The sequence below is a fragment of the Rhopilema esculentum genome, unplaced genomic scaffold, assembly GCF_057945365.1.
Source record: "Rhopilema esculentum isolate cy_ngs unplaced genomic scaffold, ASM5794536v1 HiC_scaffold_23, whole genome shotgun sequence".
In the NCBI taxonomy this organism is placed as follows: domain Eukaryota; kingdom Metazoa; phylum Cnidaria; class Scyphozoa; order Rhizostomeae; family Rhizostomatidae; genus Rhopilema; species Rhopilema esculentum.
The window spans coordinates 422,882-442,390 of record NW_028300834.1 but is presented as its reverse complement, the minus strand read 5'-3'; the positions used below and the strand labels follow the sequence as shown (position 1 = coordinate 442,390).

The following is a 19,509-nucleotide window of genomic DNA, read 5'->3' as shown; positions in this document are numbered from 1 at the left end:
CCACCATGCACATTTTCAGGCTTTACCTCAAACCAGGGAAACGACGCCACGAGCAAATAAGGGCGACTAGTGCTGGTGGTCCTGCTTCTTCCAATCGCCTCTTTTATATTACCGCTGGTACACGCTTCTTGGTAGATACGGGTGCTTATGTAAGCGTTTTACCTCCTTCTGCTGACAAACAAACTTCTCAAAACATTTCTTTACTGGCTGTAAATGAGTTGCCAATTCGTACTTTCGGAGAAAAGTCTTTAACGATATCAATAAAAAAGGCCACACAAATTTGAAAAGCATTAATAATTTCAAGAAATTAATAAAAATACTAGAGATAATCATAGGAAGCCTCGAATGAGTTGGGAAAATGTTCAAATATTGTTGAATGAAAGGATTGGTTTGTTCATAGTTAATAAAGATGAACTCCTCTGTTAACTTTAATTTATTATGGACCCAAAAGTGGAAAAACAGGATACAAAAAGTTGGTGTTGCGTTGTAAAGGATGACACCTCTTCCCCACAAGACAATAGTTTAAAGTAAGCCGATGTTACTTTCCGATTCAATGCACGATAATTACCAAATCTATTGATATTGATAATGGAATCACATTGAAATGGAATGATGTTGATAAGAAATGTTTCCTGTTGTTTGTGCACATGTAGACCATGATAACGAGGCAGCATTTATTTCGCGAGAGGGCCTGATCCGATGCCATATTTTCGTTTCACAAAGTAGAAGTTTACTTCCCCAAGATGAGTACAATTGTTCCTTACTCAAACGAGGACCCCGAAAAGCTATTTGTTTGTCCTTATTTCAAGGAGCATGTCGTTCGTGCATGTCGATTTAACCAGCACATTCGCAAGTGTCAGAAGGTGAGTGTGGTAATTGATTGGGCCTAAACTACTCTTATTCTGTATAAATGTCTTGCGTCATCTCATTTGCTGTTTCAATAAACAAATGCAGTCTACACTTTTGATTGAGAAGATGTAGATGCATTAAATATGCTTGCAAGAAAGTTAAAATTCAGTCAAAAGTTTGCATAAATTCATTGTGCCTATCCCCTTAGAAAGAGATGGTTTTCAAAAATGGTACATAATTTCAAATCACCTTCTTCACTAATAATTGCCTATGGAATTGGTAACTGAATTTTTTTTGCTGCAAATCATGGCAAGTTTCATTGTCCAGGATTCTCTTTACTTGTCAATAAAGCAGGGGCCATGTCACAGACTTCAATTATTTAACTGTGTATTTGCTAAGCAGTGGCCATTGCACCTTTGGCCTCCCTATTTGCGTGGACCCATTGCACAATGCAGCTCTCCTTATCAATTGATGTTGTTCCTGCTTACATGATAACAAAATGCTATGAAACAAATCTTGATACCTGTTTGATAACCCAGTACCACAGGCCTTTCCCTAAGATGCAAGCTATAGCCTGCACCCACACAAACCCCCTGCAAAATAAATTTGTGAGGTCTTGTTTCAGCCTGCACTGTTTTTCAAACCAATGTTCTCATTTAATCTGCACAGTTTAGCTTCCCAATGTTTGTACTACTTAACGCTAAATATGAGGGTGTTAGTAGATAAAGAGAAAGAGGTCTTAGGCATCTATGAGTTAATCAAATGTTAGCAAACCATGGTATTATCAGCTAAAACTTGCAATGGAATACCAAATGTGTTTGCACGAAAGGAATAACATATAGCGTGATTATTATTACAAATAATTTAAGTGAGAAATGTTACATCATGCTGTAAAATAGAAAACAATTTCTTTTAAGTCGCGACATATAAACTAGGCACAGGCCTTGCACTAAGCAAAATGAAGGTGCTCCATAAAAAGAGCCCCTTATAAACTCTAGGCGCTCTATTTCGCACCTTTGAATATAATATCCTTGAGAGCATCCTTCAAGAGCTTTGGAAGATCGAGAGCTTCATATCGAAAGCTTTGGAAGAGTGTTAAATAAGAAATTCAATGGTGATATCAAAAAGCACCAGAGTATGAAATAACAAAACATGCAGCAAACATGTTCATGCAAATATAGAAATATAGGAAAACGCATGGCTTTAAGTCAAACATTTACTTTATTTCCCTTTTTATGCTATCCATTCTATGAGAGACACTAGAACATCTACTACTCGCAAAAGCAAATGAAAACTGAAAAGCAATGCGGTAATTTGGACGGAAATGTGATCTCTGATTTGCAAAGGTGATTCTAAATTATTAAGAAAAAGCAGAAAATAATACTTCAACAGAAGATTAACGCTTGCTTGAAAATCAAATAAATCTGCCGGAGAATACGCTTGATGACCTGTGTCTTTGGTGGTTATTAGAGGGTTATTAGATTAAAAATGGTATCGAAAACCCAACGTTGAATTTGCTGAATTTTTTTCTCAAGGGGTAATCTGACGCAAATCATAATATTGCGGTCTATTGGGAAGATAGTTTATGCTTGATCAAGTTTATTAGACAAAGGCCAAGAAATTATTTTGCTCCGTGGTAATATTGTTTTTGCGTTTTGAGGGGCTCTATAAATCGCTCTCCAAGGCTTCTTTTGGGTGTGCTCTAGGCGCGCGCGCTCGATCGAGCACCTTTCCGGGCAAGGCCTGTAGGCATTTCCAAAAAAGGCACATTTGACTGGCAAAACCTAACAAATCTTTGCTATATTCCAAAAAAGATATGTCCCTCTTTTGTCTCGTTTTAAGGAGTGGTAATACAAAATTTGAAGATAGTAATAAACACAAAAATGCCTTCTTACGATAAATAATTTTAGAGAATTGGCAAGGTAATGTATTTTTTGTCTTATCAATACTCAAATAAAAAAAATTAACAACAGTTCTGCAAGGACTAAATAGCCCACACAGTCAAACTGGCAAGGGCTTTTTGTAGCCTGCTTTGTTCTTTTTCCTGGAGAGGCCTGGTACCACTTATTGTACATTCTGATGAATACCAAACACACCTCTGACACCTTTATTGTTTTTTAGATCCAAGGTGGTGTAGGATACTTAATTTGTCCATTTAATCGATCACATCATATACCAGAAAAAGATTATAACTTCCATCTCAAAAATTGTCCAGATAAGGTGAGTTTTGTTTAAATTCATACCACTTTAGTATTATTAGTAACTTTGATATTTAACCAGATATCTCAAATCACTAGGATTTGCAGGGCTAGGTTATTTTGTAATTAAAATGGAAATAAGTTCATACCTAAAATAACCTTGAAGTTCCATATTTCTTTACAGTGTGATGTTTGTTGCTTTAACTTTATATGCTACATTTCTAGTATGTTCTTTCTATCAAATGTTACTACTTTTGTATCAAATGTACATCAACTTTTTTGCTTACTTTATATAATCGAACAAATTGAAACGTTAATCAACCATTTTAGATATATATTACTCATGTTGTTAGTTTAAGCTATAATTCATTTGAATGTAGAAAATTTTCAGATATGCAATAATAATGGTTTAATCAGCTATCTCTGCCTATGCACAATTTGTACAAAAAACATATTTTAAAAAAAGTCTTTAATAGCTTTTGATTTACTGTGTTTCAGTGTGACTTTTACATCAGTAATCATATCTAATAAATTGTTTCTTCATTTCATATTAGCATGTGATTCAGCAAGACATAGATGAAGGTATGTTTTAACAGATTGTCAGTACTTGTTATTATCAGGAAGGAGTTGCAAAATAGAAAAAAACCTTATGATTGCCCAAAAATTTTATGTCAAATATTTTGTTTGATTTATCTTATGCTACTAGATTATAAAGCTAGTATTATGAACAGTTTTTTGGTGGTACAGAACTTAAGAATGGCTTTTGAAAAAGCAAACATTCTACAGCATATTAACTAAAAGTAAGGAACCAATTGAATAGCTCAAAACTTTGCACACCGCCAGGACAGATGTTGGGTAAGCAAAATGTGTCTCAAAATTTTTTTATTTGCTTTGGCCCATCTTTTATAACCAAATACAGCTATGAGAGGGAAGAAAAATTGTTTGCCAATTTTTGACAGGGTATAGGTTCAAAGGGAGGAGGGATTTGAAAAATCTGAGACATGCTTTGGTAGCTAAGAATCTGCGCTTTCTGCTGATATAAGTCAGATTTTGTTACCTCAAACGCAAGGGTACAAAATAGCTTTTGAAGGTGGTATACCCATTTCAGCAAAAAAATTGGCCTGGAAAGTATCATTTTATAATCTTTGCCAATTATTTTGATATGGTTGTAATTGCCACATTCTTGTGCATCGGATGATGTTTAGTTTTAGCTGATTCCGTTAATAGCTTGCTTTTAAGGAGAGAAAACCAAATGTCATGTCAAAAACGTTTACCGTAACCTGAAGCGTATCTTGTTCATTGCATGTGAGAATGAATTAAGTCTCTGCTTTTTAATCTATGTGAAAGCCTAAAGCATATATTTGTGAATACAGAACAAGCGCTGCTGTTCAAGAATTGGATTTTTTAGTCACACCCAGACTCATCAGGACTAAGACTTTATTTAATGCGTACACCATGGTCTTTAAGATTGAAGGTTGCCTAAAATTCTAAAAGATGCTAAATAGCATAGAAGATGCCTAAAGGTTTAAAAGGTTTTAACAATGCCATAAAAGAAACTCAACCCGCAAATAAGGGAGGGAGGGCTGGGAAAATAAAACAGCCCACTTGTATTGTGGCTTCACCAAGCAAGGTGAAACCCATGCTATGCCAAAACCTTAAATACCCCTAGATTAACCAAGAGAATGGAATCGCCACGAAACACATGTCTTATTCTAGTTTTACAAAGCAAATCCTCAGGAGGATGAAAAAGTCCCTGCCTTACCAATAAACTATTAGAACAGGTACAAGAAAAACGTGAGGAAGCATGGCACAAGATGCCATTATGAATAAGATATAACAACAATATCAAGTGAATTAGTTAAAGCTCAAAAGCCCCTCATAAAATTAACTCTGATGAAATTTCATTCAATCATCATACAACCTTGTTCAAAAGAGTTAAAAAATCCTGTACCTGTCCACCTGAGATTTTTCTTAGGGTGAATTTTCCACAAAATTAACTAATTGGCCAATTTCTTTTCTAGCTCAAGGCATAAAGCAGCACAGGCTACCGGCTGTGGAACATCACCCAGAATATGATAAACTAGAGTCAACTGAAGATTGGGATGCTGGTATTCTGCAGTTTTTTATTTGACTTAATCTGTCATTAAATATCTTTTCTCTTGCTAAAATATTTTCCAGGGTATGCTTATTTGCATGACTTTGTTTTATTGGAAGTTGAAGAGATGTTGGCACATTCTGTTGCAGCATGTTAAAGTGGACAAAACAAAATGGCTCATGAATTATTATTTTTTTATGTAAGCATCATACATATGAGAAGATCTATAAACCTTCTTTCAACAAAACAGTAAAACATATTTGTAGAAAGAACATTTAATGATACCTGCCAGGCTCTTAAAAAAATATTATTAGGTTGAAATGACAATACCTTGCTTTGCATTTGCAAATTTTAATCTTCTGTTGTTCACAAAGTGTCTCATATTTCTTGACAGAGTTTGAGCATCATCAGCTTCAACAAAGGATGGATCAAGAACAACAAATGGAAGAAGAACGAAATGCGGAGGAGGAGGAGGAGAATCTTACCAATATTCAGTTGCTGCCTGAACACCCTCCAAACTGGGAAAGGTAATTTTGCCTAAAGAATTTACTACTTTCTCATGAAGAGTACCGTTAATAGGTTGTTTTCAGAGTAATTTTATAGCATTCCTATGAAGAAGAAGTACAATGGATCCTTGGAATGTTAGAATGTAGAAGATAGGTGCCCACCACCTCATGAAAATTCTTCTACTCATTGATTTATCACAAGAAAGCAGAAGGGATATCAAATATCAAGATCTTTGTCACAGAGGACCTTTGTCACAAAGGAGCAGGTAGATAATTTCTTGTGCAAAGTTCTGGTTCAGTGCCTTGATTGAATTTGGTACAGCACTTTGGCACAGAGGGAAACGGGTCAAATCTGTTGTCCTGCAGTGTTTATGAAGTTGTATATGCTTTAAGGTATAGATCAGGACAGTTCTAATTTGCTATTAAAAGTTTCATACTTAATGCCATCATCCAGCAACTATTCTCATTTTCTTAGATCAAATTGATTGCTTTTATTTGTTACTAATGCTTCTAAAACAATTTTTATTCTATTTTATCGTTTCACACTTAGCTTGAAGTTAAATCTAAATTTTTTTGCAAGATAAAGTTGTTGCCCCTCCCTTCCAGTGATCAACCAGATGGTCCCAGGTGCAATTTCTAATGCTAAATCATGAAAACTATATACCGCTTCAAATTTCAATATCTTTATTTGAATCATGAAAGTCTTGTTATTGCTCCTCAATTATCATTCAAACTGGTAGAATATGATTTATTTAACTTGTTATCATCTTCTTTGTAGTATGACCAAAGCACAAAAAACAAATTACAAACGCAGATATAAAAAACAGCAAGAAAAGCTTAAAGAAAAAGGCTTGACACATGCAGATTTTCAAAAGTAAGTTTATTTTGTAGCAGTTATTCGCATTTATGTGATTGTTTATCTATTTTTTCGACCACAAGCAATTCAATGATCGGAGATAGATAGCATCTAATCTTATTATGAAATTCTAGCAAGATAACAATCTTTTAGAGGCCAAACAATGATTGAGGAATATTTTTAAATTTTGTCAGGACAGTGCATCAATATAAACATAAACTCAGCTATCTAAACCTCAATTAGCCAAGTATAACTTTTAGGATGATTTTTCTTATCTCAGCAAATTCTGAATTACCCAAACAGTTTCACATTGATTTATTCCCTCTTCCTTCATCACCACATGACAAATCAAAAGAAAATGAAATGAAACTAACCCTTTGTCACAATTTATACATTTATCTCAATTTGCACTTTTCAACTTGATGCCAGCTGATACACAACATTGCGGGATCATAAAATATTAGACATTGACTGCATGCACAAAATATTTTAAGCAAACGTCAGTTACCCACTACTGCAAAGCACTCCTTGAAAAGTGAATCACCATGTGCAGATATGAGCAGTAAAGAGCAGGATTCTTACTTGAACAAAAAACAGACACAGTTGATGCAAAATCTTAATTTTTTGTCAACATGAACAAATATTATTTCTTGGTTATTATTTTTTGATAAGTGGTGAATAGGAACACCCCAAAAAATGAGAATCAATCCAATATAATGCAAATGAATTAATTCGATTTGAAAACTCAATATATTAAAATAGAGTCATAATGTAAACTAATATTTACCCTGCCATACTACATAGCTGAGTTGTTCTATGAGAATTTGAAGGTTATCAACTTGCTTTCCTCTATAAGCTAGTTTGTATGATGATTTATACTGGTCAATTTTTAGATCAAAGAACCCTGAGGACTGGACCGAGGAAGAGAGGGAAGCAAAAATAAATTTGATGTTAAGTTTGTATCCGCCTCCAAAAGTAACAGGTATGGAATAGGGTAACATTATTAGTAATGTACTTTTTCTCAAAATATCTGTGTTCTTTCTGAGTGTCTGTATACAGTGCTACAATACAATCAGACAATCACAAGATTAAACTGGTCAGTCAGGTGCTCTCTGTTATTTTTATGGGAGTCTAGGCCAATATTTTTTTGAAAGTATGGATTGTTTTCTGGTATTTTTATTTTTCCTAGAGCAAACAATTTCATAAAAAATTTATAAATATAGTTTGACTTACACAAAGAAGTTTATGATACATAAATTGAGTGTAGAATCTATTTGGTTTGTCTTACAAAGTGTAAGTGAAAACCATAAAAAATTTTTTTCTTCTGCTCCAAGGTAGTTTCAAAGATTACAAAAGTGTATTAAACCAATACTGCCAGAAAAACAGGCTAAACCAGCCTAAGTATTATGAAATCCCCTCATGCTTCAGTGGTTTTGCTTGTGAAGTTATGGTGAATGGCAAGACATACAGAAGCCATGGCCATCAAACCAACAAAAAAACTGCAGGCCATTCTGCTGCCAAATGGGCACTCATGGAGCTTGAAGTACCAGAAGGTAAACACTATACAAGATGCATATTTCCCTTCAAAGTGAATTTTTTACTACTTTTTCCCCTTAGGCATTACAGTTCTGCGTAGAAGACAAAATGAGTGCTTATTGAAAGAAATATTTAAGCTTTGGCTGACTACCTGTAGAAAGTTCAGTGTTAACTAAAAGATCAATGTCGTGATTTACTAAGGAGGAATTAACTTGTGGGTTGAGATTTGGGTTGGAAGGACTTGGTGTAGGAGGATTGAGAGCTTGGTTGGTGGATGGTTTGGTATGCTTTAACAGGATTCATGTCTTTGTCCTTCCTATAAATATAGTTGTATAAGATAATCCAAGCAAATAGACATTTTCAGTAAAATCAGATTGTAGAATACTTTTGAGAAAATTTTTCTTTATTTTTTTAGCGGAACAAAATGAGCTTAATCAAAAGCTTCGCCCTGCAAGAACAGCTGAAGATATGGCCATGTTGCGCTCTGCTCACGAGGTTGGCTTGCTGCAACAGGCAGGGCACCTTCCATCTGTAAGCAAGCCATCACAAGAAATGAATAATCATGTTACTAAACGAATGCAGCAAGTGAAACCTCCAGTTACACCACAAGTTGTGTCTAAACCGTCTCCTCAACCTGTACAGGAGCCTGTGCCTGTATTGATTCCTCCATCTGCCTTCACAAAGCAGATTGACATTAATGGAGGTTTCGCATCTCCCGTAGCATCAGGAGTAGACTCTGTAAGTATTGTATAACTGGAAGACCCTTTGCCTTAGATTTCTATTTCTGTTGTATGCACTCTTTGCAAGTGCAAACTCTATCAGAAATATGCAACAGAGGTTTGTTAGCAGAAGTGGATTAGTAACTCATCACTTCAAATAAAATTGTTGCCCAATTGTGCTCCATTCCAATAGCTAGGCCAGGAAAAGAGTTTACACCAAAGCTGTAAGTGACTAAAGGCAGAGTGTTCTTCTGGGAGTTATATATGATTTGATGTAGAACAGAAAAATTGTGTAATGGTTAAATTTAGTAGGTTGAATCTTTCAGTAGGCAAGCAATTCTGAGAATAGTTAAGTTGTCTTTTGAAGAAAGCTCAATGTCTTTTGAGTAGCAGCAGTGGTGCCATGTAGGGAGGCTCAGGGGACTCAGTCCCCTGTTAAAATTAGAGAGATTATGGGGGGCAACTCAGTCTACCTAAACAAGTTAGTTCATATTTGGTTGGACGAAATCTGTGTTGGCAACCCTATATGAGCAATTTCATGAGGAATCTATAGTATAGGATTCTTATTCTTTCATGAAGATTCTGACAAGTCTTTTTACATCATCGAATAGTTTGAATGATTCCTACACACAACAGAGAATTTTTAAGACATATTGGGTGTGGTAAGGGTGTGGTCATGGTGTGGCGCCTTGAATTTGCCTACAGCACAGCCTATCTTCCTAACCTTTTTGGAAAAGCACCCCTGAATAGCAGTAAAATATTTTATAAAACTGGGTAGTCTTTTCAACAGATTGGAGTTCAATTGGATTTTAGCACTCTGAGGAATTTTGAAAACTTTTTTCAAATGGTTCCGCTGCATAGAAGCCAAGTATTGGGAGCTAACGTATTTGGAAGAAGAAACTAAATTTTGTCACTTTTGAAGCTTTTGTGAATGATTTGTGCAAGTCTAAACTTCTTTGAAGTGAAAACAGCTTTGTTGTCAGAAAAGAACAACAAATAGCAGTCTTCAGTCTCTTAAGAAATTCTTATGCCCAACTATCATTAATTTCTGTTCAAAGCAAATAAACCTTAAACCAATACCCCAGCAAGAATATTTTAAGCTATCTTTTTTTCTATATGTTCGTATAATTTTATTATCATTTCCTTTTATTATTTCAAATTGAGTGCATATATTTGCTATTTAGTTTATATTTTATTTAAATGTTTTTATATTTCAGAATGATAGTTGGCAAACAGTTGGTTCCAAAAAGTCTGCAAGATCAGGTATACATGTGATATTACTTCAAAAAAATATTAAATAATTCTATAGCACATCATTGCTGATAGAACCCAACATATTAGATATATCTCGGATGGAACACCAGGGGTGGTGCTAGTGACAAACCTTCAAGGTGCCGAAGTTTATATTCTCCGTAACTGCCGACGCTGGATGTGTCAAATTGCCGACAGAAAAAAAATTCGATTTGCCCCATATAGCAGGCAGGGCCGTCGCGAGGCAAGCCTCGTTGGGGGGGGGGGGTGTGGAATGCAAATTTACCTGATTAAAAAATTATTGCCTGAAACTTTTTAGCTGGTGTCACAAACCTCTGCAATACATTTTGTCAATCTAATTCTGTATGATAATGACCGACTTTTCTAATAGTGTTGTCAAATCTCTATATCGGGACTGGCAAAATATATAGTTACCACCTGAGGCCATGGTTGCCGCCGAAGGGGCAGGAAATTTTCGAATTGTGATGCTTCTAGTTCCCTGGAAAATGCACTCTTTTAGGCAGATTTCACTAAAGCAATCCTCCTAGTCCTATTGAAAATTATTGTCTTTTTGCAAAACTTTTTACAGCAGATAAAAACAACAATTTCGCCGTGGTCTTGAAAAATACCAGGTTGTCAGTTACTTTTAAATTTAGATCCCTCTCTCCATCTTAGCATGCCTTATGAATGTTAAGAAAAATCTGGAGCTCATAGTGAATTGCAGTTGATGCTTCTACTGTTGTCAGTTACTTTTAAATTTAGATCCCTCTCTCCATCTTAGCATGCCTTATGAATGTTAAGAAAAATCTGGAGCTCATAGTGAATTGCAGTTGATGCTTCTACTGAGAAACTTTAGGAGAAATGGACACGAGGCACAATTTTAATTTTAAAAATTTTAAAAATTAGAGCATTTTTCCAAAATCGTTTGTTGTGGGTGCAAAATTCTCCCTTGCCCCTTCCCCGTCCCCACTTTCCAACCTGTGTCGGAGTCCACGAGATTTTCTCGGCAATTTGTGCCTTGTAAGAAACTTAATGCGCAAATATTGCCTATTGTTGAATATTTCTTCCTATCTATGTTGGAAGAAGTTAATCGATGGTTTTCTCTAAACCATTTGTTTGTCGCAAGCTATGTGGTGAACAATGCTATTGAAAAATAGTTGATGAAAAAGGACAAGAAGTGCTTTTTGAAAAATTTATTACGCAAAATGTGCTCATGATCGAAATGTTTTCATTGGCAATAATAATGTCTTGAAACGAAAAGAGAATCCCTTAAGAAGAAAATTCATTAAAGACTTTATTTATATCGAGAGGAGCACGATGGTATTGTGGGTCATGCGAAGGAGCACCATGAAATTAAGTCACAGCTTTCAAGGAAGCGACAGGATATAATGACACTATGATAGTAAAATTGCCGAAGAAAAGCCATTGAGAAAACCATAAACCAGCCAGTGCAGTTTTCTCCTCGATTATTTATGTCATTCAAACAACATGTAAACCGGGTGACATCCATCAAGTGCCGACGGTATTGAGAAAGCAAAAATTGATTGGCTGCCGACGGGGGGGCTAACAAAAATTTAGGGGGGGGCTAAAGCCCCCCCCCTTGCCCCCCCATGCCGCCACTCCTGTGGAACACATGAGTTGAAAATATTGGAAGCTTTTTTTCAACACCATTCCTTATAGCCAGAAATTTGCTTGAATGATTTCCTGCCTGTCCTGGGATGTAACATGAAAATGACCACCCTTGAGGCTAAAAATCATAACATACAGCCAATAACTTTAACCCAGCTTCTGGTGATGCAAGCCAGCTCAAAGTCCGACCAATAGACAAACAACAGGCACCCTCGTCTCTCTGCACTGTAAATGGGAAACATATCTGTACCTTAGATAGGCCTAAGACCTCAAATCTGTTATTCTACAAGCTAACTAATCAACTTCATAAAAGAGTTGAGTCACCCTTTCCCCAGCCCCGCCCCATCAGCATTATGAAGAGACCCATATAAATGTTAGAATAATTTTTCTGTGGAAAAAATTTTGAACTGAAATCAACGCTTAACTATTTGTGTTATGCAGACACCTTTTCCCCTCACTCTTTGACAGGATATTTATATAATGCAATTATTTATTTTATACAATTCAGCATTTTGAAGGAAAGTTTTAAGGGTTGGCTTACCTATCTAGCTATGATTTCTTGATTTTAAATAAGATGAATTTGAATGGTTTTTTTTGCTATAGAAATATTTAAGAGACATATCCAAAAGCACAGTGAACTCTGTTTGTAGTCATTCCACGTAACATCACTTCTGGTTACAGTCACATAAAATTTAGACCCTTATATACAAAACTATGTACTAAATTTAGCTTCATTTACATTCACACTTCTTTGTAGTCACAATTTTTTGAACAAAATTTGCAGTGAGTGTAACTGGAGTCTAATATAGCTGCATCCTTTTTGTAATATTGATCATATTTTATAGATTTAATAATTTTAAAAAGAACATCAATTGCATTGCAATTATTTTTACCAGGAAAAGGACGCGGACGAGGAACGGCCTTGGCAACCTTCTAAACATTTTTCACACAGCCCACAGTTAAATAAAGCACACACAGCCCTCCTGATGTGAGTTCGCATTTTTCTGAACCAAGCATGAAAGATAAAAGGCTATTAAAATTTTCATTTAATTTAATGACATAAGAGTATTTTCTTTCTTTACATTGTCAGTTAAATGTAAGAAAGCCCCATGTTTTTAAACTTTTTAGATATGGTGTTGATTTAATAACTGGCGGTGACTGTTCTTTTTATAGGGCAAACAATAAACATAAGTTGTTTGCTTGGTTTTCAAGAAAATAATTTTGCCACATTTCAGCTCTATGTCTGTTTATATTTTGGCTTGTCAGTCAGACTTTGCGGGGATTTTAAAAAAACTAACATTTTAGTTTAAGAGAAGGGGTGTTTCATTAAGAAAGACTTGGATGATTCCATTATTCCACTTTTATAACATTTAGAAAGTTTAAATACAAACAGTTTTAGTTTTGAATTCAGATTTGTGTATAGGATGTTGTTAAAGAATATTAGGGACATCTACTTTCCCCTGTAACAGTCGTGCTTTTGAATAACGGGGGGGATAAAAACAGGTTCGCATTTCTTGTCACAGCTACCCAAGATATTTGAGCATGTTTTTAAATGAAATTTGAAATATTTAGCAATTTGTTTGTCACTCTGTTGCCTAATGATGTAACAACATACTTTTACTTTTACATGTGTATTGATGCAGGGATAACAATGTAATGGATTGCAGAACATTTCAAAACCTGCCTTATAATGTCACCTTTATGTAAAATAGTTCTGTTTTGTTAAGATTCTTTGTCAATGGTATACACTGTTCTTATTTCCTTGTTTTTTACCTCCAAACCATCTTTGCTGATCATCTTTTAAGCATGCTTATTCCAGATCACTTCATTTTTAAACTCATAAAATGATTATCAAATTAGGTCTTGTGTGCAGAAAAATTTGAAAAATTGCATGAAAAAAAACATTCTATAAAAGGTAAATAGAGAGGATCTCTAGGTGAACTGAGAGAGGTTTTTTAGGAGAGGGTCTAAATTGACAAAAGGATAGGTTGTGCATTTGATTGGTTTTTGTTTTGATCAATGAATATCTGACAGAGTTGCAGAGATATAAACCAAATTTGTTAGCTTTTTGGAAACTTTTATGTTTTGTTTCAATTTGTCAGGAATCTTTGGGTTTCTTTTGATTTTTAGGTTTCCTTCATGCAAAATTTATTCTCCTCTTGTGCCCTTGCATCTGGATTCAACTGGCAATTCAACTGTTTGGGTGGGGGTTACCTAAGGTTAAGAAATTATCAATTTGGGCAGCTAGTGTGGCTTTTTAACTAATTGAAATAGAGCTTGTGCTAGATACTTTGGCTACATGGATCAGCAAGGTCACCTCAGAAATTCTGGTAAACTTTGTTGGCAATGTACAAGTATAGAATTTACAAAGACACATGCAGAACTTAATCTTATATTTCTTGATAAAATTTTATTAAACAGAAACAACACAATACAAATTCATAATTATGGTTTTATACAGACTAGCTTTTTTAAAGGAGACTGCTTGCTAATGAATCAACTTTAAGGACATTGTTATTCTAATTTTCATCTAATGCCAACCTACTTTTTAATACAACATAACCATTGTTTGTTTGGCCCAGGGAAGTGCCAACTGCTCTTTGTACTTTGAACATCAATGTCATAATTTTCCCTACGTGGAAAGATGGGTTTCCCTGTGTCAGTAAACTTTGTCAGCACTATTTGATGTGATCTCATCCAGCGTTTAAAATCATTTTTGGCATTGATGTCCAGTGTATGGATATGGTCACCAAATTTGTCTGCTGTTATTATATCAATGTCCATGTTTTGATAAACCATGCTTAGTAGTATGAAGTAGTCATCAATATGGCCATCTTCTTTCCTTTAAAACAGAAAAAGACAGTTCTTTTTTAAAATTAGACACCTGATGCTCCCAATGTCATGATAGTCAAAATTTCAAGTACCATTAATTTTTATATGGTAGCAAAACCTGGCCAGTGAGGGTTAAGGTTATGTGTTACCTGGAGAAAAATGATAAAATAATGATACATGATGGTTGTGTAGTGTAAACCTAAAAGACAGAATTAGATTGATGGAATAGATTAGATCTAAAGAGTATTGGAATTTGTCTGTGCATGATAGAATATTTCACTGGTTTGGTCATATTGAAAAAGAGATGTGAGTGCTTCGTTAAGTAAATGCAGAGCAGTTAAGGTAGCAGGTCCCTTGGGTGATGATAAAGGTAAACTTTTATAGCTGAAGTTGCCACAAAGATTTCATTGTATCAACTACATAACATGGAAAACAACTTTTTCCTCTGTGGTATGATAACATATGTTGCTAAAATACAAATTTTTTCAAAAGCATCACAGTTTTTACTCACAAAGATGCATACATATTTTGAAAAATTAAATTCGGATTTATGAAGCAATTTAATATGAATTTATTCCCTTTTCAATGTCCTAAAACCATCCTGAATTGCCCTTCACTTAAAATCCTCAGAAATTAGATTAAATAATAAACATTATTAAGAGTTAGTTGTTTTACATTTTTTCTCAATGATCATGTGTCTTTAGGAACTTACCCACGAATCCCTTGTATGACTGAGTTATATTTCATATGTGTAAGAAGGAAGAAAAGCAGGATTTGCTGTCCAGCAGAATAATTTGTTTGTTACATTTACTCTGATGAAGCCCTGTATGCCTGGACAAAATATTAGCATTTATATATATATTAGATTTAATTTACTACATTGGACTCTTGCTGTCGTGCTGCTTTGTTCCTGACTTATTTTTATTTTAATATACTGCATTTCACAAAATTTCAAATATTTCAGCTCTTATGATTCTAGTGAGAGACATTAATATTCACCACCAGGAATGCAATTGAACACACAGTAACCACTAGTGACAAACAAACTTACTTGTCATCAACAAAGAAGATTCCACAACCTTGCCTTCGTAAATAGTGCAAGAGTTGAACCATGTGGTAGTTTGGAAGATCTGTTGCCACCTCTTTCTCCAAAAGTGTGGAAAGTAATGGGCTTGAACACAAAGCTAGCACATGTTTTCTTTGATCGAGAAAATGTCTGACAACTCTTTTGACCTAAGAAGGACATGGCAAAATGCAAAGCTTGCTTTTGGAAACAAAACCAAACCTTTGAGATTTGGTAGGTTATTTTGCAGGTTGACCTTTTGTATTTGTTGTGTGACATTTTAGCTACATTTAAGAAGATGTAGTCATATTTCCAACAAAGTTAGATTTTTCAGTGCTAACATTGTTCTTATAGCATTGGTAATTTTGTATTAAGAGTCTTTATACTACTCAATACTACAGACCCTATCAATTTCAACTTCTTAATTCTGCAGTTCAGCTTACTTCAGTCTAATCAAATTTTACCTCTGAGCTTAATATCTTGTACTAGCTATTACTTTCTGAATATATATTTTTCAAATCAATGAAAAGAACAAAAAAAGCAAAGCAGATACAAGCACATTTTCATCTAGTTTTTTCCCATACCTGAAACGAGTTGAATCCTCTGTCTCTATAATATGCAATATTAAGTACATCTAGAACAACATCAAATGGTCCATGAGTACTCAAATAATGCTTGAATTCATTGATCTTGTTCTGTGGATTGAAGGAGCTTGAAATATTAAAGTCTGGTATCTTTGAAACTGAAGCATTATCAAGAACTTTGCTTATTGAGGTTTCTGCAATGTCAAAAAGTTTCTTTTGTAAACTTTCTCTTCTTTCAATTGGTAAGAAAAACCTCTTTAACTGTGATCCGCAGCATTTGCAAATCCCTCTGGAAAAAATTAAGATTAAAACATATTCAAATATAATAAACAATGAACATCTATTGTTGCCTACTAATTAAACTAGAAAGCAATTGTAATTAGCCATAAATTCTTCATAGGTGCTCATTTTGTCAACTGCCTGCTTTCTTGTCTCTCACAGGGCCAGTACAGCCTTAATAATAAAACGAAATTAAGGATTAAGCTAAAAATCAATTTTAATCAATTGGCAGGATGTATGCAGAAATATGAGAATAAAGGGTGTCGTTGATACCTATCATTAACTACAAGAACTACAAGGACACTGTAAAATAAATTTGCCTTACCCTTAGGCATGGTACTGTATTATTCTTAAGCACTTTTATACTAACAATGCACTCTTTCTTGCAAGGAGAAATATTTGTATTGTCTTTCCCGACAGTGATCACAAAAGATAATAAAGACTTTACTAATAGCAAAAAATAATGACATACTTTAGGTTGACAAGGGATGTTCCAACTTTCCAAATTTTATTTTTATCACTGAAAGGCAAAATAAAGAGATCTGATAATTGAAGTTTAATGACATCACGGTATGAGAAATGAGAAACTAATAACATGGCCATAACTGCCCTGAGATTCAATTACTATCAACGGTACTATAGAATATGATTCATTAATGGATTAGAAGGCAATTAACAGTCTTTTGTCAGAACAAGTCAAACACAAAGTTTCGTTTATTTTGACATTTGAATGAATATTGAACACACAATGCGCCTCTGCTACTGCCTCAAATGCAGTACAAAACAAGCGAACGAGCCAATGAATTTAAAGGTTTTTTTGGAAATAAAATGGTATGAGGCTTACACAGTTTATACCATTGCGCGCCGCCCCTGGTATGGTATGGTATGGTATGGTATGGTATGGTATGGTATGGTATGGTATGGTATGGTATGGTATGGTATGGTATGGTATGGTATGGTATGGTATGGTATGGTATGGTATGGTATGGTACAGTATAATATGGTATGGTACAGTATATTATGGTATGGTACAGTATAATATGGTATGGTACAGTATAATATGGTATGGTACAGTATAATATGGTATGGTACAGTATAATATGGTATGGTACAGTATGGCTCTACTGCCAGTGAAAAACTTTGTATTAGGATCCCTGCAATAAATGTGGATAAGACTATGAATTACACATATTTTGATTGCCATGTTATGCCAGGAAAAATTCAAATAAACGATTTTACTTTTTTTCTAAGGAACTTCCTTCTTATCCTCTTAACATACAGTTTAGAAATTTTTACCTTTCAAACCATCTTTTTGCTGACCAAAATGTCTTTGGTCCAACAGTAAAACCAGTGTTTATAAGTGAATCAAAAACTGATAGAACAAATGATCTTGTTGCTTCTTGTTTTTCCAGAGCAGTATCAATCAGTGACCCATAAAACTGGTCATGGAAAACTGTTTCAATTTTTCTCATTTGCTTTAACAGACCCAAAGCATCATTAAGATCCCCCTCCTTAACAGCATTCAGAATAATATGATGAAATGTTCTTGCATGTGGCTCAATACCAATAGATTCCATATTTTCTAAAATTTCCAGACCATCCTTCCATGTATTTATTCTTGTTTCATGGCGAATAATTAAATAATAAGTTGCTTCATTTGCAATGCAGTATGATTTCATCTTGGAAGAAAGCTTGTAAAATTCATTTTCCCCTCCAAATATGTCATAAAAATTCAAAAACGTGTTCAAGTTTTCAATCATTTTATCTCTTAAGTCTGGCAATGATGTCATGTTTATAAAAATATCAACAAGGTTCCGAGATTCATTGTAAGCCTCCTTTAAGAGAACAGGATTTGGCTTCAATTCAAGATTCCTGAATTTCTGAACAACCACGCGGAAAGAGTCCGAGTCATGACCTTCTTTAGGCCTAGAAATAGTATCTTTTCCCGGAGTTTGGGAAATTTTTCGCGAGCATTGGCTCTTTGTAGTTGTCTGTAACAAGCTTTTAGGGTGGACAGGATATGAAAATCCATTGTTGGTATCGATACTCAAGTATTTCCTACGGATTCTTGATTGAGAATATATCTTCTTTGGGCAAAAGAAAGACCTCGTGTGTTCATTAAACAGGACTCGTAACAACTGTTGATGTGGAGAGCGGAAACGTTGCGCTAATTCAAATGGTATGAAGCTCATAATTGGCGCTTCTATCTACTCATGAAGAATCTTCGATGAACTCCATCTATTTCGTTAAGAAAACTCGGCTCTGATCCTAAAAAGATTGCACTACGATTTTTGCTTCGTCCTGCAAATGGTACAGTTGTTGCTGTTCTCAATTCTGTTGCTGCTGTTGTCTCTGATCTATAAAAAAGATTAGTGGCTGTTGCCAATCAGAGAACTGAAGGTATTCCCGCCAAAAATTCGGGAGCTCAGTTCTATTTTCTCTTAAAAGCGTCCAACGGCTTGAGTCGGAGGGGCTCTAACTGTCGTGTAGTGCTATCAAAATAACAAGGGGGGCTCTTGCACAAAATGTTGCTAAAAACAATAGCAAAAGTAGAAACTGGCTATCTTTTGGCATTAACAAGGTAGCCTGAGTTCCAGGGGGCTCAGGCTATAACAAGGGGGCTCAGCCCTCCGAGCCCCCTAGCACTACACCCATGGGCTCTAACCCCATCTAAAGTACTAGATTTTTCGGAAAACTTGGTAAATTTCGCTTCTTTGTCGGAATCTTTTGGAATATGTTTTCTTTAGCCCAAAACTTAAACACTTATTAGCGCCAGGGGCGGTGATACATGGGGTTGTGGGGGTGGGGGTGTGACACCCCCAAGATTTATGAACCGGTTGTTCTTTAATTGGCAGATTCGGCATTTTTGGTGTTTACTTGGCAAACTTGGTGGTGGCACAATAAAAAATCAATGATTGTCGATGGTACATTAACTCCAAAAAATTTCGTCTTGACAAAGTTTCCGACAAATATTTTGACAAAATTTTTTTTGCCTAAATTCAAAATGGGACGAAGTTTTATTCACGACAAAATTTTTTGCTTTTGAGTTTTTTGAGAATTTGCATAGAAAATATGTTATATGAGGTCAGAAATCTTTCGTATGTATGCTTTT

The 19,509-nt window shown here is 35.0% G+C and overlaps 2 protein-coding genes across 2 annotated transcripts; one reads left to right on the top strand and one right to left on the bottom strand.

The window, feature by feature from the left end:
* The first annotated feature begins 522 nt into the window (after nt 1–522).
* Nucleotides 523–13,385, top strand: LOC135690548 (uncharacterized). The gene is made up of 11 exons (XM_065208133.2): nt 523–863; nt 2,971–3,069; nt 3,602–3,629; nt 5,069–5,155; nt 5,537–5,669; nt 6,427–6,522; nt 7,398–7,486; nt 7,839–8,057; nt 8,456–8,778; nt 9,977–10,022; nt 12,536–13,385. The coding sequence occupies exons 1-11, from the start codon at nt 744–746 to the stop codon at nt 12,574–12,576; spliced, it is 1,281 nt and encodes a 426-aa protein (XP_065064205.2). The 5' UTR covers nt 523–743; the 3' UTR covers nt 12,577–13,385.
* Nucleotides 13,386–14,023: 638 nt separating this feature from the next.
* Nucleotides 14,024–18,705, bottom strand: LOC135690547 (mitochondrial ribonuclease P catalytic subunit). The gene is made up of 5 exons (XM_065208132.2): nt 17,694–18,705; nt 16,870–16,917; nt 16,119–16,407; nt 15,523–15,704; nt 14,024–14,481 (listed from the first exon to the last, which is right to left on the bottom strand). Exons 1-5 carry the CDS (start codon nt 18,587–18,589, stop codon nt 14,181–14,183), a joined length of 1,716 nt encoding a protein of 571 aa, XP_065064204.2. The 5' UTR covers nt 18,590–18,705; the 3' UTR covers nt 14,024–14,180.
* Nucleotides 18,706–19,509: the final 804 nt, after the last annotated feature.

Bases quoted from the DNA above. Each gene is read 5' to 3' on its own strand.
- LOC135690547 (XM_065208132.2), bottom strand. From the start codon at position 18,589: ATGAGCTTCATACCATTTGAATTAGCGCAACGTTTCCGCTCTCCACAT. The intron at 16,918-17,693 runs GTAAAAATTTCT...TTTGCCTTTCAG, and splicing joins GCAAAAAGATGGTTTGAAAG to TGATAAAAATAAAATTTGGA. The intron at 15,705-16,118 runs GTATGGGAAAAA...TGTCCTTCTTAG, and splicing joins GAGGATTCAACTCGTTTCAG to GTCAAAAGAGTTGTCAGACA.
- LOC135690548 (XM_065208133.2), top strand. From the start codon at position 744: ATGAGTACAATTGTTCCTTACTCAAACGAGGACCCCGAAAAGCTATTT. The intron at 5,156-5,536 runs GTATTCTGCAGT...ATTTCTTGACAG, and splicing joins AACTGAAGATTGGGATGCTG to AGTTTGAGCATCATCAGCTT. The intron at 8,779-9,976 runs GTAAGTATTGTA...TTTATATTTCAG, and splicing joins TAGCATCAGGAGTAGACTCT to AATGATAGTTGGCAAACAGT.